Raw genomic sequence first — 22,809 nt, forward strand, 5'->3', positions numbered from 1 at the left:
AGAATGTGAAAGTTCCTGAGCCAGGGATCGAACCAGAGCAATGACAACACAGGATCCTTAACCACTAGGCCACCAGGGAATTCCTAGACTCCTTCTTGGTGGGAGGAGCTGCAAATAATTTGTGGCTATTTATGGAATTCCCATCGTGTCTCAGTGGAAATGAATCTGACTAGTATCCATGAGGACGCAGGTTCGATTCCTGGCTTTGCTCAGTGTGTTAAGGATCTGGCATTGCCATGAGCTATGGTATAGGTCGAAGACATGGCTTGGATCTGATCTTGCTGTGGCTGTGGTGTAGGCCGGCAGCTACAGCTCTGATTCTGTCCCTAGCCTGGGAACTTCCATATGCCATGGATGTGGCCCTAAAATAAATAAATAAAAATAAATAAATAATCTGTGGCTATTTAAAATCTCTTACAGTTTGCTAATATTTTGTTTTGAATTTTTTTGTACTTTTCATAAGAGAGATTGGCCCATAATTTTCCTTTATCATATTGTCTATGTGTAGTTTAAGAATCAAGGCTGGAGTTCCCTTGCGGCTCAGAGGATTAAGGAAAAGGTGTCTCTGGTTACAGTTGTGGCTCGGGTTCAAGCCAAGTTCCCTGCCTGGCCCAGGAACTTCTGCATGCTGTAGAATAAAAAAATAGAATCAAGGTTATTCTTGCCTCATAGAGTCGGAAAGTTTTTTTTAATTTTTAAATTTTATTTGTCCTGCTGCATAAGAAAGTTCCCAGACTAGGGGTCTAATCAGAGCTGCAGCTGCAGGCTTACACTGCAGCCACAGCAACACCATATCCAAGCCACATCTGCAATCTACACCACAGCTGGATCCTTAACCCACTGAGCAAGGCCAGTATATATAATTATACATATAATTTGTCTATTTTGTTTATATTTTCAAAATTACTGGCATTAAATTGTAGATAGCATTACCTTTCTAATCATTGCTATTTCTGTTGTTCAGTACACTTTTCCACTCTACATTTATTTGTGCATCACTTTTATCAGAGGTTTATCTATTGTATTTACCTATTCCTAAAAATCAGCTCTTGGCTTTATTGATCCTATTTGTTAGTTCCTTTCTTTCTCTCTCTCTCTCCTCTCTCTCCTCTCTTTCCTCTCTCTTTCTCTCTCTGCTTTTTAGGGCCTTAGCCCCGGCATATGGAAGTTCCCGGGCCAGAGGTCCAATTGGAGCTACAACTGAAGGACTACACCACAACCAGCTCAGGATCTGAGCCGCATCTGTGACCTACACCACAGCTCACGGAAATGTTGGATCCCCAACCCACTGAGCAGGGCCAGGGATCAAACCCACATCCTCATGGATACTAGTCAGATTCGTTTCTGCTGCACCATGAAGGGAGCTCCTCATTGTTTCTTTTTCTTTAATTTAATTTAATTTTTTTTCTTTATGGTTGCCGCTTAGCATATGGAGTTCCCAGGCCAGGGGTCAGATCTGAGCCACACTTTTGACCTATGCTGCATCTGTAGCAATGCCAAATCCTTTTAACCCACTGTGCTGGGCCAGGGATCAAACCTGCATCCTGGTGCTGCAGAGGCACTGCCCATCCCATTGCACCATAGTGGAAATCCCTCCTTCACTGGTTTCTGCTTATATTTATTTATTTTTATTTTTTGGCTTTCTGTCTTTTTTTCTACATGCACCTTTTTGCACCTTTGGCACATGGAGGTTCCCAGGCTAGGGTTCTAATCAGAGCTGTAGCTGTCAGACTACGCCACAGCCACAGCAACGCGGGATCCGAGCTGCGTCTGTGACCTACACCACAGCTCATGGCAACTCTGGATCCTTAACCCACTGAGTGAGGCCAGGGATCTAAACCGTAATCTCATTGTTCCTAGTCGGATTCGTTAATCACTGAGCCACGACAGGAACTCCTCTGCCTTTATCTTCATTATATTCTTCCTTTTATTTTCTTTGGATTTATTTTGCTGTTATTTTTCTAACCATTGAAGTTGGCCCAGCTCATTAATTTTCAATTAAAAAATTTCGATGTAAGCATTTTAAAGCGGCAAATTATCCTTGAAATACCATTTTGACCATCTCGCACAAGTTTTCATCATAATTGTTATAAAATATCTTTAGATTTCCATAACAGTTTTTTCTTTGACAAGTAAGTTAATTTAGAAGGGTGTTTAAACATTTCTAAATCTATGAAGCTCTTTTAAAAACCTAAAAAAACTGAAATACAACATAGATACAGAAAAGTATATAAAATTTACATGTAAAATGTAATGAATAATTCGAAAGCAAAGAACCACGTTACCACTCCAGCTTAAAAAAAAAATAGAGTACCACCAAACCCCAGAAGCCCCCATGTCTCTCCCCATCCATAACCCTCTCTCTCCCGGCAGAGGACCATTTTCTTGACTTTCAAGATCAGTTTTTCTTATGGATTTACTACCTTTCTTTCTATGCATCTCTAAACAATATCAGTTAGTTTTACCTATTTTAAACTTTGTATGAATGTAATCATAAAGTATGTAAATCTTTGTGTCTTCTTTCACTTAGCATCTTTGTGAGATGCATCTATATTTTTGGGTGAACTGTAGTCAGTTCATTTTTATTGTTGAATAATACTTCTGTATGTAAATATATCACAGATTCTTTATCCAGTCTACTGGGTTGTTTCCTATGATTTCTATGATAGAGAGTATCAGGAATGTGTTATATTTTGCCTTATGTATGGATACATGGCCAGTTTTTTTTTTTTTTAATATTCCATGTAGGCTTGCAAAAAAAAAAAAGTGATTTTCTAAAGATTGAATTGTGTGGTTTATGAATATTTCTTTTTTTAATGATTTTTATTTTTTCTATTAAACTTGGTTTGTAGTGTTCCATCTATTTTCCACTGTAGCAAAATGACCTAGTCACACATATGGTTTATGAAAATTTCTACTCCCTATTGTATTAAATCCAGACTGCCTCAGATATTTGGGTTTTGTTTGTTTTTTCATTACCTGTCTGGCCTCTAGGTTGAGTTTGTCTTCTCTGGAAACTATCCAGGCTAAATCTTTTCTAAGATATTTTCTATATTAAGGCAGCCTGGGTTTGAATTGCAACAGAGTGATGTCTACTGAATAGCAAGAATAACTTCTCAACTATTTCAAGTGGAATGTTCCAGATATGGGTACTGGGGAGGGGTGGAAGGCCTGAAGGCCCTTGCTGTGGGAAAGTGAGAAGCCTGTGGGGAGATGGATGAAACTTGACTTTTGCATGAAGATTCTTAACTTGATTCTAGGGTCAGGGTTCCTGTCATCCATCCGCTGGCCCTTTGGACCACTCAGCCACTGGCATGGTTTCCAAATCTGTATCCATGAGTGGCATCAATTGTTTTGTGGGATGCTCAGATCCAGCTGGTGAGTAAAAGTGGGGAGCAAAGCATTAGTGTTCCTTTCCTCTGTTTCACCCCACTCCTCAGGGCCAGCTGTTTAGGGTCTGGATGGCCGGCATTATGTTTAACCACACGCCCTTGGAAACACCATTGTGCCTCTATTCAAAAGAGAGATCTGAATTCAGGACTTTGGTATTCTGAGGCTCTCCTTTTAATGAAGGCCATAGGAGAGGGAGAGGCTTTCTAGCATCTCCTGTCACTAGAGATGGAGGACAGTTACCTGCAATGTACCTTGACAGTAAGATGAGGCTTTGGGAACTCCAAGGCAATCCTCTGCCCTCCACCTTCACCAGAAACAGAACTGAGACATTGGTCTTCCTGCCCTGTCTCCACACAATCCCAGTGCTCTGTTACTGTGGCTCCGAAGTTCTTCAGCTCTGCTCTGCTGAGACACCGCCCTCCTTCCCTACTCCCCAGTGCCCGCCCTCAGGAATGGCGTCACAGGCACCTGCAGCTTGGGAACCTGATCCAGGTGGAGGGGGTGGGGGAGGCAGCTCTGGGCGCCTTTGTCTGGCTTTAGCTGGACACTTCATGGTCTCCTTTTGTGTTGGCAGGAAATTTGTCCCAGTCCTCTGCTGCTGAGCTCAGCCAAAGGTGAGTTTGGGGGACTCGGAGCCCTTCAGAGGCCTAGATGGGGGAGGGGCAGTGGGACTGGGCAATGGGTTCTATAGCTCCAAGGGTCTCTGCTTCCTGAAACATTGTTCCCCTTAATGTTTCTAATCAAAAACCTCCAAATAGCCTTCTCTCTGGGCTGCCTAACATTCCGCTTCTCATTGGCCAGGGAAAACTAAGGAGGTTCCTGGCAGCTCCATGGGATGAGGAAGACATTAGGGAAAGAAAAGGAATATCTGGATCCCAGGGTGTCTGGTAAATAAATGAGCGGGAGGTTGTTTGCTGTTCTCAGTGTCAGAAAGGTGAGCAGGCAGATTGGCTGCTGTGCAATCAGGGAGAGACAGTGATCAAGGATCCTGGATCAGCTTTGGATGGCTGAGGTAATAGACCAATGGGGAGTGGCCCTCAGAAGAGCTGGGCAAGGGCTATAGCGCTCCGAGAGGAGAGGGCAGGGGCTGATGCACATAGCTCAGGACTCGAGGTGGGAGCTGGGAGATTTCAACATCTATGTAAATAAGTACGCAAAATCAGCACCTGTTTATTTGGCTCCTTCGGCCGAAGCCTGATTAGAGTGGGTCAGCCTTCTAAGACAGTGTGGGTGTGTGAGCTAGTAATGGCCCCTTTAAGATATCAAGTTTTGATTTGTGGTCTTGAAAATCTCTAGCTGACACATCCTCCTGGCTCTGGGTTTGGGATTAGCTCATGGGATGGGGCTGATGAAATCCCAGGAAATTCAGTCCTTATTGGCGTTAGGCCCAGAGGCCCTTTCCAAATAGCAGAGGGTCGTACACAGAGCTCTTGTTTTGTGCAGGGAAAAAGTCCTCCCTGGAGATTCCCTCCCCTCACCCCATATCATTTCCGTTGGGGAGCAGCATGAAAGAGGAGATTGGGCCTGGATTAGGTAGGAAGGGGGGTGGTGTCTGTATTTATCTGGGAGGAGACAGAGTTTTCCTCATAAATAGAGGGGCCTGGGAAACTGCAGTGACTGCATCCAGGAAATCCCAGGAGGTGAGGGGGTGGGGACATCTTCCTCTCCAGTCCTTCCTCGCTCTTCCTCACCCTTCTCTCAGTCTCTGCCCTGTATCTTCCTTCTCTCCTGGCCATGGTACCTTCATCCACCATCTCTCTGGGAGTATCTTGTTCTTTCCCAGCTCTCTTTCTCTCTCCTCACCTCTTCTTTTTCTCTCTGCAGCTGTAGCCAGCTGGAAGGGGGCTCAGGTACCTGGGCAGGCTCCTCCCTGCGACGGACCCTCAGCTTCATCTTGGGCATGACCGGAAAGGCCAAGGTAGGAGTGCAGGGCGGTGGGGGGGGAGTACCCAGGGAGGGAGAAGAAGGCTCGGGACCCACTGCCCTCCCTGATTCTTCCTCTCCACCTACCATCTGCTCTCTTCCCCAGCTTCTCCTGGTGGCAAAGACTCAGGGCAATGGTTCAAGTTTGAAGGGAAATGTTATGTGTCCCTCTCTCCCTCCCTGTATCCCAGTAAACTACCTTTGCTCTGCTTTCCCCATGCCTCCAGCTTCTCAGCCAGCTGTAGACAGCTGGAAGAGGAGAAGGGCCAGGAACCTCGGAAGCTGAGGAGTTGCCCAGCCCTCCCTCTCTTTAGGCCCCACATAGCTAAGAGGTGGGCAGCAGAAATCTTAACCATCGGACAAAATAATGATAATAATCACAGCAATACTTTTTACTTCTTCAGAGGGCATTAGGGTTTGCAAAGTGCTTTTACACTCATAATTTTATGGGTGGATACAGCAGCTGAAGGAGTTGAAATTAGACCATAGGCAGAGTGGAAGCCAGGAAAGTGTATGATTATGGAAGTGCGCACACACACCGTACATGTGCAGTTCTGACCCCAGGACGGTGAAGGCACATTGCTCTCCTCCTTATTCCCAACCCCCAGGCTCTGTGAAATTGGGAGCTCTGCCTGCCACTTGAATGCATTTCCACTTTCTTCATCTACTGGCAGAATGAGCCACCCCCCTTTTCCTCTCTGGCTTCCCCCTGTGTGCATGTACTTTCCCACTTGGGCGGCTTCTGAGCACTGAAAGAAACCCCAGACAAGACAGCATCAGATTTAGCTGGAAGCACCACAGAGTCTCACCCAGTAAGGTTACCTGGGCTCCTCCCAGCCCCACCCACAGTGCCAGGGCTCGTCTTGGCCAGCCTTTTAGCTAGAATTCTCTTTCCTCTGGGTGAGCAGGGAAGGCAGAAATGAAACGCGGTTCTTAGTACCTTCTCACCACAGGCCACAGATGGGGAGTGGAGGCACAAGACCAGGCAGTCTGAGAGCAGGGTAGGTGGGCAGTGAGGCTTCCTCTCTCTGACTGGAGCAGAGCTCTCTAGAGAACAAAGCCAACACGGAGACCTGGGATCTGAGTCCCCCTCCCTGCAGGCACTCTGTTCAGGGTAGGAAAGTTTGAGGGCAGAAATCACCCTCCTTTCCTGCAACGGGAATGGTAGGGGAAGTCAGCGCTGGCAGGGGGCTCTCTAGATCTCGCCTGGTCTGCATTTGCCCTCCCTTGACCTAGGAGTTCAGTGAATAGATGAAGGAGAAAGTGGCCAGAGACTGGTGGAGCTCAAGCAGGCGGCAGAAAAGAGCTCAGAATCAGGACATTGTCTCACTTGCCTTTCCTCACAGCCCTCTGGTCCCATCTTCCTGTTTCCCATCCCATCATCGCCTGGTCCATCTTGCTTCCTCAGGAATATGAGTGCTTGCAGCCCTAAATCTTTTCTTCCCCCTCCTCCCAGCTCAGAATAGGGCCTTAAGCTGATAAACAGCAGGGGTGGGGCCAAAGAGTTCAGTCAAGCAGTGAGAGAAGGAAGTGCCTTATTCGTTCTTATTTGACTAGCATTATAGAGTTGACAGAACCCTTTTCCAGAGGTCCTCTCATTTAATTCTTATAACGCTCTGGCAAAGGATAAGTATTTAATCTCCATTTTGTAGACAAGATAACTTAGAGGCTAACAAGACCCCATAGTTAGTAAGAAGTGGAGCTGTGTAACAAACCTAGGGCTTTGACTGTATATTGTTGCCTCTGCTTCTGTCTAACCCATGGAACAGTTTATCCCTTCTCTTCGCTTCTTCCACTCTTTCTCTCTTTAATTTTAAAAATGTTCAACTTTGGAGTTCCCGTCGTGGCACAGGGGTTAACGAATCCGACTAGGAACCATGAGGTTGCGGGTTCGATCCCTGGCATTGCTCGGTGGGTTAAGGATCTGGCGTTGCCATGAGCTATGGTGTAGGTCTCAGCCTCGGCTCGGATCCTGCGTTGCTGTGGCTCTGGCGTAGGCCGACAGCTGCAGCTCCAACTAAACTCCTAGCCTGGGAATCTCCATATGCTGCAGGAATCAGCCCTAGAAAAGGCAAAAAGACAAAAAAAAAAAAAAAAGTTCAACTTTTACTCGGGGACTCTGTGACCTTGAGCAAATCCTTTCCCTTCCTCTGGCCTTCAATTTCAGTCTATCAAAAGAAACAGCATCAGGTGCATCTATCTGAAGACAATCGGAGAGCTGAAGGGGCCCTCGCTAGCCAGTTTCTCCATTCCTCCGGATTCTGGGTAGTCTAGCTTCCTGGTTGCCAGCCATCACATGGCTTAACTTCCCCTACAGAATGAGCTCACAGAGAATTCTTCCTGATAGTATTCCCCTCTTCTACCATTTCTGATGGATGGCCATTGGAGTCAATAATGCTTTCATCGCCCCCTGCCAGAATAAACAAGGTCCCGAGTAGTAAGAAGAAAATCAAACCTCCTTCTGGGTGCTATAGGACTTGGGCTCAGGCATTCCTGTGGCTTTCTCTACTAACCAAGACCCTGACAACCAAGTCCTTCCCTAGGATGGCCTCCCTACTCCTGAAATATGGGGAGATATTTGTATAGTTAAATCAGCCAAAGAAGGTGGTGGCTACTTTTAAATTCCAGCAGAAATTAGGGCTGGCTTTTGTTTTTGTGTACCTAAAAAAATAATTTCTGAAAATCTAGGAGGCCTTGCTGGATAGGAGGAGTAGGAGTTGGGATGAAGTGGTTTGGAAGAAGGAGGAGGGGACAGCAAGGCGAAAGGAAAAGGGTTCGTTGCTCCAGAGGATACAGACAATGGAAATTAAGTCAAGCTGCAGGCCTAGCACACTAAATGCACAGGTGTTCTTAAAGGTAGACAGGCTTCCTTCACCCCGCCCCCCCCCAAATTCCTTTCCTTACTACTCATCTCTTAAGAGCAAGAAGCGGGCATAGGGTGAGAGGCAGGGTAACAAAGAGCAGATGGGAGTGAAAGTAAACAGCAGATTGGGACGGGAGACGGAGGGTTGGTTGGGACCCCTTCTTTCGTAGAGGCCTTCTAAGTTGAGTTTGGGGACTGGAAGCCCTCAGATAACTCTGGGATTCAGGTCCTGGGTTTACTGGGTATCCAGACTGGAGTTTGGCCCTTTAAGATTCCATCCTCAGCTTGCAGCACCCTCCCACCCCAGGCCTGGGAGAAAAGCCCAGGTCTCAGCCCACCCCTTGTCTCTGGGCCCCTGGTGGGCGGAGCCATGAGGCCAGGATTCTGGCTTCTGGCTTCTGGCTGTCTGTTTTTAAATTTAGTGCATTCCTCAGCCCTGGCTGCCCACTGGGGGGGAGGTAAGTCTGCGGTTCTGGGCCCAGGAGTCTCAAGACTGCTGGTTTGGGGGAGTTCCTAGGGCCTTCCTATAGGTCTCCCCTGCAGGTGCAAGCCTGGAGGAATCAGCCTCCCCCATGGCCCTGGGAAAGCCCTTCCTGCTTTCTAATTTCCATCCAGCCTGGAGCTGGGCATAGTTATTTTCTCTTCTTTCTTTCTGGTCTTTGCTGTATAAGGATCCTAAACAGGGGAATGGGTGAAGGAGGTGAAGGAGTTGCTAGGCAGGAGGGGAAGCCAGAGGAGCAGTGTGGGGGTGAGGAGCCCAACTGCTCAGCCAGTGGTGAGGCAGTGGAGCCCAAAATAGTGGCAGAGGCTAAAATTGGCACCTACAAGAGTGCTGAGCTGGGCTTGAAACCCACAGCCAGTCCCTGCTGCTGAACCTGGGAAAGGAGCTGCAGGATCTGGGTTGGGCCTCCTCTCCCTCCCTCCTTTCTCCACACCTTGGAGGACCAGAATCAGGCAGGACCCTGCAAACATGAGATGCTGTGTCCCAGGCCTCTCCATGCTTCTGGTTTCTCCAGCGACATGGGAGGTCCTGAGAGACAGAAATGAACTGCAATGTGAGTGATTATAGTTTGAGTGGAGGAGGAATTTTCTCCAAAAGGTGGAGGTTGCCTCAGGCTGGGGCAAAGCGTCCAGAAAGAATGTCCCACTCCACCCCTCCTTCTTGTGTGGAGACTGGCCAGACTCCAACCGCCTCCTGACCAGGGCGGGCTAGTTGCCGGTGTTTTGGTTCTGACCTAACTTGTGACAGAGAGAACTGGGGTTAGACACAAGGAAGGACTTCCTCAGTTTCTTAGCCTTCTGTAAAGCTGGCGAAATTCTCCCCCCACAGTGCCCTGACCCAGTAGTGGTGGAGGCAGAGTAGGAGGGGAGGAGATGGGCAGGCCGGGGTCCTGGAAGGCCCAGAGAGGTGGAGGCTTGTGGAAAAATTCTCTCCTCTCCAGTCTGATTCTTCCACCTCCAAGAGTGCCTCTTCTTCAGGCCTTCTAAACACTCAGCCTTTAGTTCCCCTTTGATTTCCCCGCCCTCTCCCCACCCCTGCTTCCAATCGTAAAAGGGGTCTGTCGGCTTTGGCCGACTTTGATGGGCCCCGAAGGCCGGGGAAGGAACTGGTCCCAGGTTCCCAGGAGAGCTGCGGGCAGCTGGAATCCTCGGCCGCCCGGGCTTTCTAGACTGAAGGACTGCGGAGCGGGAGGGGGGGGGGGGAAGGGAAGACCCGGGCGTAGGGTGACGGCTGGGGGCCCCAAGCCAGGGTGGGTTTTAGGAAAACCGGACCCAGGAGGCGGGTGTCAGGTTAGAGAGGCTCCCGGCCCTGGAGGGCAACCAGGCGGAGGGGCCCCGCAAACCAGACCACGGTCCCCCGTACTTGTTCGAGCTGCCCCGTCCGGCGCGGCACCCCGCCCTCCCTCCGCCCCGCCTCCCCCCTTCCTGAGCTCGGGCGGGGGTGGAGACTCGGGTTTGAGGAACTGGCGCAGGGTGCCGGGCGAGGGGAGTCAGACTTCCTGTCCCCGAGACCGACGCGTGCGGGGCGGACCCCTCCCCCACCCTCCCCCCTCAATAGTCGGACGCCTGGGTCCGCGCCGCATCCTCCCGGGCTCCCCCCACCCATCGGATTATGTCTCGGATCGAATCCCTCACGCGGGCGCGGATCGACCGGAGCAAAGAGCTGGCCAGCAAGGTGGGCTCAGAAACCCCGGTCCTTCGGCCCGCGGTCCTCAGGGTGCCCTTCGACCACAGGCACCCGCAGCGCACCCGGGTCTCCCCTCCTGCTTTCTGGGCGCCAAAATCGGGCGGAGCGTTGGCCGGGAAAGCGGCGGGACGGGGTGGGTGGGGACTGTGAGTGAATGGGGAGGGGGCTAGGGGAGCAGTAGACGCGACCCGTGCCTGCAGCTCCGCGCCAGTTCTCTGCGGGATCCCGGGAGAGAGCAGACTTAGGGTTTGGTGGCTTCCGAACCGGCGGCGGGACTCGGGTGATTTGGGCTGCGCGAAAGAAAGTTGCTCCGGTAAGAGACGAGCGGGAAGAAGGAGGCGTGGGGGGTGGGGGCGAAAGCTCCCCGGGACCCCCTCTGCCCGGGTCCCACCGCGTTGCTCTCGGTGTCCCCCCCACCATTCAGTCGCTGGCTTGGTCGTTCTCTCTTTGTCCCCGCCATCCGGAGGAGGGGGTGGGAGGGGGTGGTTTCCCGGCTTCCTCCCACCACCACCACCACCACCACCACCCCTACTAGACAAAAGTCAGCTCCTCCTCTCCTCGCAAATGGACTTTCCAGCTGTGATTCAGCTGGTGGGCGGGTGACTGGGGTCGGGAGGGTTAGAACGGCTCACTTCCCCGCAAGCCGTCACCCTCAGGTGAAGGGAGCAGAGGTCTTTGTGTAGCTAGGATCTTTTCCTCCATCCTTAGAGGCCCTGAGCACCGCTGCTCCTGAAACTCCACGAGACCCCCATCCCTTTCTGCCCCACCAGCTTCCAAGCTCCTTGTCTTCCCAGCCTGAAACAACTTAAAACCCTTAGGCTGACCCACTTGGCACTGTGCCCTCATTCCCCCCCCCCCCCCGTGGCTTTATCTTTTTATTTTGGGACATTCGCCCACCATTTCAAGAGTCTGGATGTATAATTATCCTAGCCTCCCACCCGCATCTTGACCTCTGGGCCACTCCTTTCCAAGTATCCTTTATTTCTGTCTTTGTACCATGGCCCACTCCCAAAGGTTGTGACCTCTCCACACCTCAGCCCCCAGGAAATGATGAAGCTGCCTTGTAGGTGAATAAGTGAGAGATGGGAGGAAGAGGCTGCAGGCTGACCGCACCTCCCAGCTGCTCAGGGCACCCACACTGTACCCATTATCAGAAAGGCCAAGACCCAAATCACAGTTGGTTTAATCTCTGGCCCCTCTCCAGTCCCAGTGTCCTGACTGGCCACCTAGCCTATACTGGTCACCATCACTGTCTTTAAGCATGAGAGCGTACCCTTTCCCAGCCCTGAAAGATGATGGAAACCCCCTCCCACACCCCCCTCCTGGCTTCTAGCCTGGCTAGCTAGCTATCTTGAGGCTAAGTTGGGAGAGGTTCCATCCTGGAACTTTTTCTTAGGGTGTTGGGGTAAGATTCTGCTTACATGAAAGCAACTGGGGATTTGGGTAGGGCCTAAGACAAACAGAGCCAGAGGAGAGATGGCTGAAGTGTGGTGGAACAGTGGGGTGGCAGACAGGCTCTTCTCAACCCTGCGCCAGGCCAGGCCCCAGCAAGGAAAGTCTGTTTATTTTTCAACCGTTTGAGCTGAGACCCTGGAGTAGAGCCAAGGGGGGGTGGAGAGGTTTTTTTGAAACCACGGAAATTTGGTTCCACCCTAAAAAGGAAAGCCATGAGGGCACCGGTGGGGGCAGACCTGGAGAGAGGCTGTAGAAAGGGGTTCTGGGAAGGTAGATACTAGGGTCCTTTTTAACATTATTGGGAAGAGATGGGGGTCCAGATACCCGGGTCTTCATGCCTTGGGGTTTTTTTGGTGGTGGTGGTGATTTTTTGGATTGCTTTTTTTTTTTTTTTTTTTTGGTTTTGGGGGGCACTGGGAAACTAGAAGCTTGGCTTTCTCTATCCTGTGGCTGGCTGTGGTGTGTGTGGGGGTGTTGGGAATCTGATTGGGGGTGGGGATGTGGGGGGCTGAATGGGTAGCTCTAAGAGGGCAGAGAGGCCACTGGAGGAGGGTGGTTGTCAGTTTGGGCCCGTCGGTCGGAAGGGGAGGGCCACCTCCGGAAAGCTGTGGTTACAGAAGGGGGGAGTTGATTCTTAGCCAATAAACCCTGGATCCCCTCTTTCCCCCTCCCCCAAGCACACCAGCTGTCTCCTTTCTTTTTATACTGTGGTGGGAAGTAGAGGGGGGCCGCTGGAAAGGAGATGATTTGAGGAAGATGGTCTCCCCTGCTCCCAATCTGGGGGGCTGTTCAGAGCTAAGTCCTAACACCTCCCCCCATCCCTGGCCTTCCTCTCCAGGACCTCCTTGAAGAAGGAGGAATTTAAGTTGAACCTGCCCCTTTTTCCTCCCCACTGTCCTTTCCGTGCAGCTCCCCCTCCCCAGGCCTCCTTTCTCTATTCACTCCATTTCTATTCTTCCATGCTGTCTTCAGTCCTCCACCCCCTCATTCTCCCTGCTCTACTTCCTACCTCCGTAGGCCCCAAACCCCAGAGGTCCCCTTTCTCTCCCCCCCCTTCCCCTATTCTCTCCTCCCTCCTCCCCCAAACCCTAACTGTCTTGTCTCTCAGAACAAAGAATCCTTTCCTGCCTAAGAGTGAGCAGGGTCCAGAGGTCCGGGGATGGCCCTGGAGGCTAGGAGGTCCCTTTGGAATCTCAAGGACCCCAGCTTTGGAGACGGGTGGGAAGAGGGGAGAGAGACTATTTCTTTGTTCTGGAGAGGTAGCTGGCTTTGTGTGGGGACTAGGGACTAGGGACCAGGAGTGGAGCCCAGGAGGGAGCTGAGACTGCTGGCAGCTTGGGAGGAAAGTTGAGGCATTGGGGGTCTCCTGGGAGGCTGAAGCTTTTGGGGGCAAAGAAAAAGATTCTAGGGGTCATGGAGGTTAGGGAAAGAGGGGGGTGGGGAGCAGGGATGGGGGAAGGGTGCCGAAAGCTTAGGGAAGTTGCTGAGTGACTGCAGAGGGGTGAGGGGGGTGGTCCTGAGAGAAGGACCTGGGGATCTGACCGAGGAATTTGAGGGGGGATCTGAGCTCAGTCCCTCTGGCTTCCCTGGAACCTGACCTTGGAGTCAGGGAGGGGACAGATCTGAAGGAGTGGATCTCATGTGTGCCCATGGCCTGTGTATTGGGGTGTGTGTGTGTGTGTGTGTGTGTGTGTGTGTGTGTGTGTGTGTGTGTCTGCTTATAGCTAGATGCTGTGGGTCCCTGTTTGGAATGGTGGTCACCAAAGTCGGGGGCTCCTTGCTCTCCAGACACAAGGAAGTGTTTTCATTCTTAGCTTAAGTCTCTGGTGAGAAGTATTATCTGGGAGCTTGTGAGCAGGTTGGTCAGGGTTCCTGGAGCGGGTCAGAGAAATGGTTGAGAGGAGCTGGCTGGACCCTTCTGGATTTGTTTATGGCTCTTTGGGGGAGGGGCAGCAGGCAGCAGCTGCCCCCCTCCCAACTCAGCTGGCCTGCCCTGTGCCAGGAGGGCAGGGAGTCCTGGCACAGCTATTGTTCGCCTGCACAAATGCCCGTCTGTTTGCATCACTCCCCCCTCCCTCTGCTTGTCTTTCTCTCCTGACCCGACAGGTGTGGCTGGGTGGGGGGCAGGCTGGGGTCCAGGATGCCTGGGTCTCAAGGTCTCCAGCCAGACTTTATTCCCTTCGGCCCTTAGCGCCCTGTTTTGCTTCCCCAGTGTGCCCACCCCCATTGTCTGATGTCTCATCTTCATTCATCAAGCAAGTGTTTATTAAGTGCCTTTGTGTGTTCAGCAATGTCTTTTTGTGTTATGTTTCTGGCTTTGGCATTAGTGTTTCCTTTTGGCTGCCTTCTCCTCAGCCCCCTGCCTTTATCTTGTCCCTGGAAGCTCATAAAAGAGAGCAGAGCCTGGCTGAGGCCATCCTGAGCCCTCTTCTCAGTCCCGTGGCCAGAAACCCTCCCTTTCCTCATTTCCCAGCCCTGCCCCCCATCCCTCATGACTCAGTGCCCCTTGCAGCCTAGGACTCTGACCCCTTGCCACCTCGGGTCTAAGCCACAGATGATTCGAAATCTAGCAGAACCCTTTAGGGAAACTTCTGGTCACCAAAGGGTCTGGACAGAGGGGCACTGCCTTGCGGGAGGGGCTGCTGCCACTTGCAGCTGGAGCGGAGGCCATTCTGAGCACCACGTGGCTTCCCCCAGAGCTCTTGGTCTGCATATACCTGGTGGAGAAACAGGGACAGCTGAGAGCTTAGACTTTGCTTTAAGCAGCTCTCATTCTTCTGGGCCGGCTCCGTCATCCTCTGCTGCCTGCCAGGGAGCGCAGGAAGCTGAAGTCCAGGCTTTGGCATTCCTTGGCCTTTACGTATGTCACTGTTTTTCTCATCTCTCGACCTGGGAGACAAAATATGGAGAAAGGAGAAACTTCCTTTGAGCCTTTGAGCCACCAGCCTCAATGCCCTCAGCCATTCTCTGGGCTTTTCTCTCCCCGAGATGACCAAGATCTGGGAGGACAGTGGAAGGAAGATTTAGGTTCGTCCTCTAATCTCCTTCAGAGGATACCCTTGGGCCCTAAATTCAAAGGGATCAGAAGGAGAGAAGTTCAGGGTGGGAGGGAGAAAAGAATAAACAAGAAAGGAGGAGGCTGAAATCGCTGAGGCTCTGACAAGAAATGAGGGAATCATAGAGCAGGGGCGAGGGTCCTGCGGGACCCCATGTCCTGCTGTCTATCCCATTCTTCCTTCTTTTCTTCCTTTCTTTCCAAACATATTATGAGTGCCTGTTGTATACCAGCCATTGTGCTCGTATACACATTTTTTTGTTTTGCTTGCTTTCACGCGCTTTATTCACATCATCCTTGATGCAGCAGTGGCAGGCATGAAGCCTGTGTTAGCAAGAAAGACTTTCTGTGAGGGTTTGATAGAGAGCAAGACTCTGGACACTGGACAATAGAGGTCTGAACCAAGCAGGAAGGGCCTCTGAGTGTTGGGGTGGGTGGTGCGGATTGCCGAGTCATGGGCCCTTTTCTTGGTGGACTGATGGGAGCATGAAGGTGAAGGGCTGTCCTGACGGTGGGAAGGCAGGTAACTGGGAAACTGATGGGACAATCTTAAGAATACCTGGCAGGAGTAGGACAGAGAACCACACAAGCCCATTTGCTCCGTCTCTGGAGCAGGCCCTCACCAGCCTGAGCCCTGGGGCGGGTGCAGGCTGCCTCCAGGACAATAGCACTAGGCAGTGCCAGGGCCGCCTGCTGCTGGGCAGTGTCTGTGTTGGGATGTGCTGCTGCTGTGGCTGCTGCCCGCTGCTGGCCCACCTAGAGAGAGGGTCACTTGGAGAGAGGGTGAGTGTTGGGGGGTGGAGGAGCTTGAGATCAGGGTAGCTGGGATGTCTGTGGGATACTGATGCCAGAGAGGGGAAAGGCCACAAGAGACCCTGTTCTCAGGCTGTCCCAGTCCTCTCCTTCTATCCCCCCCTTCCCAGGTGAGTGCTCCTGGAGGCCTGAGGGTGGAGGGCAGAGGTCGGGTAAGAGGAGCAAGAGTTGTAGCATTAGGGCAGGTCTGCAGCACTGCCCGTTCTGGAGTTGACCCTGATCAGACCTGTTGCTTTTTTTTTTTTTTTAAGTATAGTGGATTTACAATATTATATTGGTTTCAGCATTTTTTACAGATTATATAAACTCCGTTAAAGTTATTACAGGATAATGGCTATAATGGCTGTAATTCCCTGTGCTGTACAATATATATCCTTGCTGCTTATCTATTGTATACATTGTAGTTTGTATCTCTTAATCCTGTACTCCTAATATGCCTCCCTCCCCATGTTGCTTTTTTTTTCTCTTTTTTTTGCCAAACCTGTCGAATGCGGAAGTTCCCAGGCCAAGGCTCAAACCCACACCACAGCAGTGACCCAAGCCACAGCAGTGACATCACCAGATCCTTAACCTACTGTGCTGCCACCAGGGAATTTCCCCATGTTGCTCATTTTAATATGATTTTCACATTTTTTTGGTTTGCTTGCTTCTAATTCAAACATAGTAAGTGTGGAAACTTTTAAAATCTGTGTCATAGAGAAGCTTGGTGGCGGGGGGCGGCGGTGGGCAGAAGAGGAGGGAGAAGGGAGAGTATAGGGTAGTGAGAAGAGATATTTAGACTGGGACTCGGAGGTCCTATAAGGCTGTTATTCAGAGGAGGATTTGCTCTAAAGAGCTGTAATTTGAAGTAAGGCAGATGGAGGTTAGACCCAAGGGAGAATTTTCTAGTGGTCCAGATAGGTACCAGAATAGAAAAAGGGAGGCTAGAGCTGAAGGTTGATCAGCTTCCTTAACAGGGCCTAGGAGGAGGGGGCGGGGGGAAAGGCCAAGAGTAGGAGAGGAGAAGCTAGGGTGAGAAAGGGGAGGCCAAGGCGGGAAGCCGTGGAGTAGAGGAGGGGGGCCAAGGGGATGGGAAGAGAAGGAGAATGAGAGAGAAGGAGAAAAGAAAAACGGTGATCTTGTGGGAATGACCTTAAGACCTCTGGGCTCTGCTCATCAGCAGACAACCCTGGAGCTTCTGTGGGGAGACAGGAGAGAGAAAGATCTTGGGCCACCAGGAAGCCCTGAGACCCTAGGGCATGGCAGCCTAGTGCCCTCTGGCCCCTGTGCTGTTGACTCAGCCCATCCACACTTCCCTTTTCGAGCTGTGCACCAGGCCAGTGTGGTTCTTCCCCTCCCCCGCCTCTAACTGCTTGTGTGGCTGCAGCTGAGAGTCAGGACTAGGCCCCTAAGGTCCAGGGTGGGGACTCTTCTCTGAGTTCTGATTCTCTGTCCCAGAGACCCAGCCGGTGTGCTGTGATTTGGGGCCCATCTCCTCAGCTTCTACCATCTGGATCGTGCTCTCAGTCCTGTTAAAAGTGGAAGAAAAATCCACGGACTAAGGAAGGTCCTAGAATAGGTGGAAAGAATGGTGTCCCATCTTCTCCCCTCCTCAGGCTTTGGGAGAAGCTCAGGGGCTTGAGGAGGGCAGAGAAGAGGTCAGGGAGAATGACCTGATTTGCAGAGGTCAGGGGGATGCAGGAGAAGAGAGAGCTGGTGGGAAACGGCCGCCTCTGAGCTTCTTTGGAAAGGCCCACAGTGCGCCCCATCTCAAAAGAGCCCAGAGCAGGAGGAACTGACGTTGCAGCTGGAGGATGGAAGGTAGATGCCAGAAAGGACTTCCTGGACTAATGGCCTGAGAAGAAATACGGGAGGTATCCTAGGTTTAGGAGGGTAGCTTGAGAGGGAAGCCTTAAAAGTTAGGCTTCAGGGGAGACTTCCTGCTGGGAATGAGACCTTGATGGCTGGCTGAGTCTCTTTCCTTAAAGATCCCAGAGAGGATGTGTGAGCTGACACGGAAATCAGGCTCCTGCCTCGAGGTTAGGAGGGGACACGCTGCCTCTCTCGCAGAGGCCCTGTGGACCTTGGCTGAAGGGAGGTGAAAGATTTAGAGGTTTGGGATCATGACCTCTGGGTTTGGGGTGGCAGTGGAGGCATCCTGCCCCCTTCAGTCAGTCTAATAAGGGGATCTCCTGCACCCTACTGTGACTGCCACTGCCACGGAGACAGCGGCTCCAACTCCGGTTGTCATGGTTATAAGAGGAGCTAACTCCCATAGATTGGAAAGCGCTGGTGAGCTGGCACCTTCTGCTTCGCCTGCTCTCCCCTCCTCTCTGCGCATCTTCCCCGGCGCAGAGGAGAGAGTACAGCAGCTCGGGGGCGAGCAGAGCTAGGGCTGGGAGGTGGAGTGAGGACGCGGAGGTCTAGAGCCGCAGAGATGAGCGGCAACAGGAGGCAGCCCAGCCGCAGAGGCCAGGTAGGTCGGGGGCAAGCTTGGCCCTCCGGGCTGGCCTGGTCACCCTTGGGCAGCTGCTCCTGACACACCATGGCAGGCTCAGCTTCAGGAAGTGGTGTGTTTCTGGCAACCCCAGGCAGGCATTGCTGCCTGGCCTCTGCCCTCAGGCCATCTCTCTGGACTCTTTGGGCACCCTCGCATCCTCCAGCCTTACTTCCTGTCCCTCTTGCCCCTTCTACAGACCCGGGAAAAGGAGAAGATGAAGGAAGCCAAGGATGCTCGCTATACCAACGGGCATCTCTTCACCACCATCTCCGTTTCAGGCATGACCATGTGCTATGCCTGTAACAAGAGCATCACAGCCAAGGAAGCCCTCATCTGCCCAAGTAAGTTGTTTGGACCCCGAATGTCCCTCTGACTTAGTGCCCGCTGACCCTAATCTCTGTTCTTTTGGCCCTGGACCCGCTCCTTTCTGAGCCCCCGGAGGGCCCAAAAGCCAGGGCCAGATACTTGATCCCTTTCTCCCTGTCCTCACATCTAGGGCTGGTGGCGGTCGGAATATGGCATAAGCAGGTCTAGCTGGGGGCATGGGGCTGGGAGGCTGGGGTGGCTCCCCTTGCAGCTGTCGTCCACTGGGCGTCCCCCAGCTCCCCGAACAGCTGCTGAGGGTTAGGAGAACTGATTGGAGGAGCCGGAATGTTGTGTGTATGGGGGGGTGGGTGGATCGAGGAGCTGGGTGGGAAGCTGCCAGCCTTGCAGCTGTTCTGCCCATCTTCCTGGGCAGAGCTGGGCATTCAGGACTCCAGGGTCCTCTTGCCCCCTCCCTTTCTGTTGACCGGGTGAAGCCTGAAATCTCTAAATCTCTGCAGTTTGAAGCAGAAGATTAGGGATTGGGAGCCCCATCTCAAATTTCTAGTCTGACTGACCCACAGTGAGAAAGAGAATATGGCAGCGAAGTGTGTGTTAGGGGAATCGGGGTTAGAACTCCTGACCTTCACCCCCATCTAAGGGTAACCCTGTATTGAGTAGGTACAAGTGAAGAATTCTTCCTTCCCCAAGATACCTATACAGAGGGCTCCTGCCCTGTCCACCCCCCCACCCCACCCCACCCCCCCGCCGCCTAGCTGGTGGCAAAGAGCTGTTTCTGACTAGAGCTGGCCCAGGGGTATTGTGACCTGCTGCTGAATAGAGGGACTAAAGTTCTAGCTTCTAAATCTCTGTGGAACCTGGGGAAGGAACCCCAGAAAGAACCAGAGAGGCCTCCTTGCTTCCTCACTATTCAACTTAGAGTTATGAGGATGAGGAGGGAACCCCCATCTAGATCCCTCTAGAGACCTGACAAAATTCCCAATCTGGAAGCTTGTTGCCAGGGGAACTGGGGAGGCGGGCAGCAAGCGCTATTTTGAGAGCAGGTAGAAAGCGGAGGTTCGATCCAGAGACACTGAGTGCTGGGAGCAGGAGAAGGGAGCTCCAGGGGAGGGCGTGCAGCCCCAGCCCCCACTTCTGTCTGCCCCTCTGCCCCACCCTGCTTGCCTTGTATTTGTGGAAGTAAGCACGGTGCTGGGTATTGTCTGAAGGAGTTAGCAGTTTCCTGTGTTGTTGGACTGACGGGGGAGGGGAAGCTGGAGCCAGCCAAGGGCTGAGGCCTGAGGGCATGTTGGGCAAAGGGACGGCCAGCAGTCCCAGTGCCTAGGTTTGGCTGCTCCTCCTTTCCTCTCCCCTTCTCTCCTACCCCACGGCAAGGTGGAGTGGGTGATGAGGGAGAAGCAGATGGAGTGTGGGAGCTGCGGGTTTGCCTTACTTGGGGAACAAGATTCCCCGGGCCCGGAAGGGAGGCTGGAGTCATAGCAAGCATAGCTGAGCAGGGCAGAAGGCAGGCAGGCGTGGCCGGTCCCCGCTCTACCGCTGGATCCATCAGCCCTTGCTCGGCTTAGGCCTAGCTAGAGTTCATGGGCCTACGCCTGACTGAACGGGAAGAGCACAGCCTCTGGATTCAGACACTCCTGGGTTAAACCCTGGCTCTACCGCTCAGCTGTATGACCTCTGGGCAGATGGTTTAACCTCTCCAGAAGACAGGTTCCTCGTCTCTACAGTGAGCATCATTGAATCCCCCTCAAAGGGTTGTTAGGATCAAGTACACGCGGAACATTTACTACTTGCTCAGGGAATGCTTGGTTCCCCCCCCTCTGCCCCGAGCCCCCATCCCAGCTGCTCCTGTGCCACCTTCTGTTCCGTGGGCGTCCTCTCTGCCATCTGTCATACTCAACCACCTTTGTGCTTCTTGAGCTCATTTCTGGCAGCCAGTAACCCCTTCTTCCCTCTAGTCCCCCCCACAGGTCATCCAAGTCAGGACTGCCCATCCCTTCCGATGGCTTTCTTGCAGTCCCCACCTTTACCCCCCACTTCATCTCCTGCTTGAAGGAAGGGGGAAGCGGGAAGAGAGGGACTGGGATGCGGCGATGGCCGAGGAGTCTGGGAAGTGGGGAGAGCCTCTGAGACTGTGTGGCCAGGGGGAGATGGGTGTCTGCATGTGGGTGTGTCCCCTCCTGTACCACCCGGCCCTCCCGTCACCCTCTCTACCCCACCCTCCCAGCCTGCAATGTGACTATCCACAACCGCTGTAAAGACACCCTCGCCAACTGTACCAAGGTCAAGCAGAAGGTGAGATGGCAGGGAGGGCAGAGGGCTGGGGGAGAGGGTAGTGAGTTGTGTGGTACCCTCATGCCTTTTCCATTCATTCCTCACCCTGTGTTCTCAACCCCTCTCCTCACCAGGGGGTAGCCCAGACCCTCCTCCACCCCAGGCCTCGGGCCCAAGAGGGGGTCAGCCTATTGCTATAGACACATCCCCTCAGCACGGGGCTTAGCCACCCTGATGCCCTTAGCCATCGTGCCAGCCTTCTCCCAAGGGGGCCAGCCACCCAGCTCCTGCCCCGGGCCTATGGGGGTGACCCTTGGGTGACGGCTATTCTTGGTGTCTCTCTCTTGCTCTTTGTCTCACAGCAACAGAAAGCCGCCCTGCTGAAGAACAACACTGCCTTGCAGTCTGTTTCCCTTCGCAGTAAGAGTGAGTAGTGAGGGTGCAGGAGCTCCCCCCCCAACCCCCTGCCCCAGGACCCTGCACCCCAGGCCTCTCAGCCCATGGGCTCTGCTGCCCCCCTGAGGTCATTCTCTGGCACAGCTCCTTCCTTCAATTGGAATCTGATGTGGGGCAATAAGGGAGGTCCTAAGCTTCTTGGGCTTAGGGGCAGGACAGAATTCAAATGGGGACAAAGGCTTGGGATGGCTGGTCATCTAAGCCTGGTCACATTTCATATTATTATTATCATCATCAGTTATTCCCACTGCGCTTGGGAATGTTGGCAGCAGTTGTCAAGGGCCAATTCAGGCAGCTCTGCTGTAACAGCCAGAGCATGGTGCTTAGTCAAGATGACCAGAGGCTGAGTCTCTGCTCAGCCACAAGCTGAGTCACCCCAGCCAAGTCTCTGCACTGTCCTGAGCTGCACTTTGCTCATAGGCCTGTTTTGGGGAAGAGATAAGACAAGAAAAGCTCTTGGTAAATGTTAAAAGTATTGCACGAACATAGCACTACTGTTATCCTCTTTCTGTGACTAGAACTGGGCTAAAGGTGGGGTGGACAGGAGGCCTCACTTCTAGTCGAGGAGCCCGGGTGGCCTGAATCCTGAGAAGGCACCAGGTTTGACACTTGCCTGCTCGGTATCCCCCTCAACAGCCACCACCCGGGAGCGGCCCAGCTCTGCTATCTACCCCTCCGACAGCTTCCGGCAGTCCCTGCTTGGCTCCCGCCGCGGCCGCTCCTCCTTGTCTTTAGCCAAGAGCGTTTCCACCACCAACATTGCTGGGTGAGCCTCTGCTTGGGGAAGGGAGAGCCAGGCAGGCAGAGTGTGGCAGTGGAGATGGGGGGCTCAGAGGTCCTTCCCCTCCCCAAGTTCAGAATTAGAGGGAGACAGGTAAGGAGAACATGAGGTGCCTGCCTCTGGGATCCCGGCCTTGGGTCCTCACCCTGGAAGGGATTTCTTGCCCAAGTCGGGGTGACACAGCCACCCTCCACTTCCCTAGACACTTCAACGATGAGTCTCCCCTGGGGCTGCGCCGGATCCTCTCGCAGTCCACAGACTCCCTCAACATGCGGAACCGCACCCTGTCAGTGGAGTCCCTCATCGATGAAGGTGAGCGGGCCTGGGGGAGACCCAGGCGTGAGGGGCGGGTGGGAAGGGATCGAGAGAAGGGCCTGGGACCCAGGAACGAGAACCGGGGTCTGAGCTGTTTCCCCCACTCACGGCCAGGTGCAGAGGTGATCTACAATGAGCTGATGAGTGACTTTGAAATGGGCGAGAAGGACTTTGCAGCAGATTCCTGGAGCCTTGCTGTGGATAGCAGCTTCTTGCAGCAACATAAAAAGGAGGTGATGAAGCAACAGGATGTCATCTATGGTGAGCCAAGAAGACCACCCCTCGACTTCTCTTTCCTCACTGGTCCTGTTTCTCTGCGTCCTTCCTCTGCCATTCCCCACCTCTCAAGGCCCTTCTCATCTCACTGACCTTCAAGACCTTGCCTGGCATCCCACAAGTGGCCCCTAGACTCCATCCTTTTGGGGCTGTTGGCCTCCAAGGCCCCATCTTTATCTTTTCCTTCCAGTCAGTTCTTTTTTTTTTCTTTTTGTCT

The 22,809-nt window shown here is 52.7% G+C and overlaps 1 protein-coding gene across 18 annotated transcripts in view; it reads left to right on the plus strand.

Moving 5' to 3' along the window:
• Positions 1 to 22,809, plus strand: part of ARHGEF2 (Rho/Rac guanine nucleotide exchange factor 2) — a 55,816-nt gene that overhangs the window by 17,722 nt on the left and 15,285 nt on the right. For 2 of the 18 annotated variants that reach the window (XM_005663277.3, XM_021088471.1), the window contains 9 exons: positions 3,261 to 3,378; positions 3,968 to 4,007; positions 5,218 to 5,311; positions 18,366 to 18,510; positions 20,718 to 20,785; positions 21,127 to 21,190; positions 21,857 to 21,986; positions 22,204 to 22,313; positions 22,431 to 22,577. In XM_005663277.3, the coding sequence (XP_005663334.1) occupies positions 3,261 to 3,378; positions 3,968 to 4,007; positions 5,218 to 5,311; positions 18,366 to 18,510; positions 20,718 to 20,785; positions 21,127 to 21,190; positions 21,857 to 21,986; positions 22,204 to 22,313; positions 22,431 to 22,577 (916 nt within the window). 18 annotated transcript variants of the gene reach the window in all.

The sequence above is a fragment of the Sus scrofa genome, chromosome 4, assembly GCF_000003025.6.
Source record: "Sus scrofa isolate TJ Tabasco breed Duroc chromosome 4, Sscrofa11.1, whole genome shotgun sequence".
Classification (NCBI taxonomy): Eukaryota; Metazoa; Chordata; class Mammalia; order Artiodactyla; family Suidae; genus Sus; species Sus scrofa.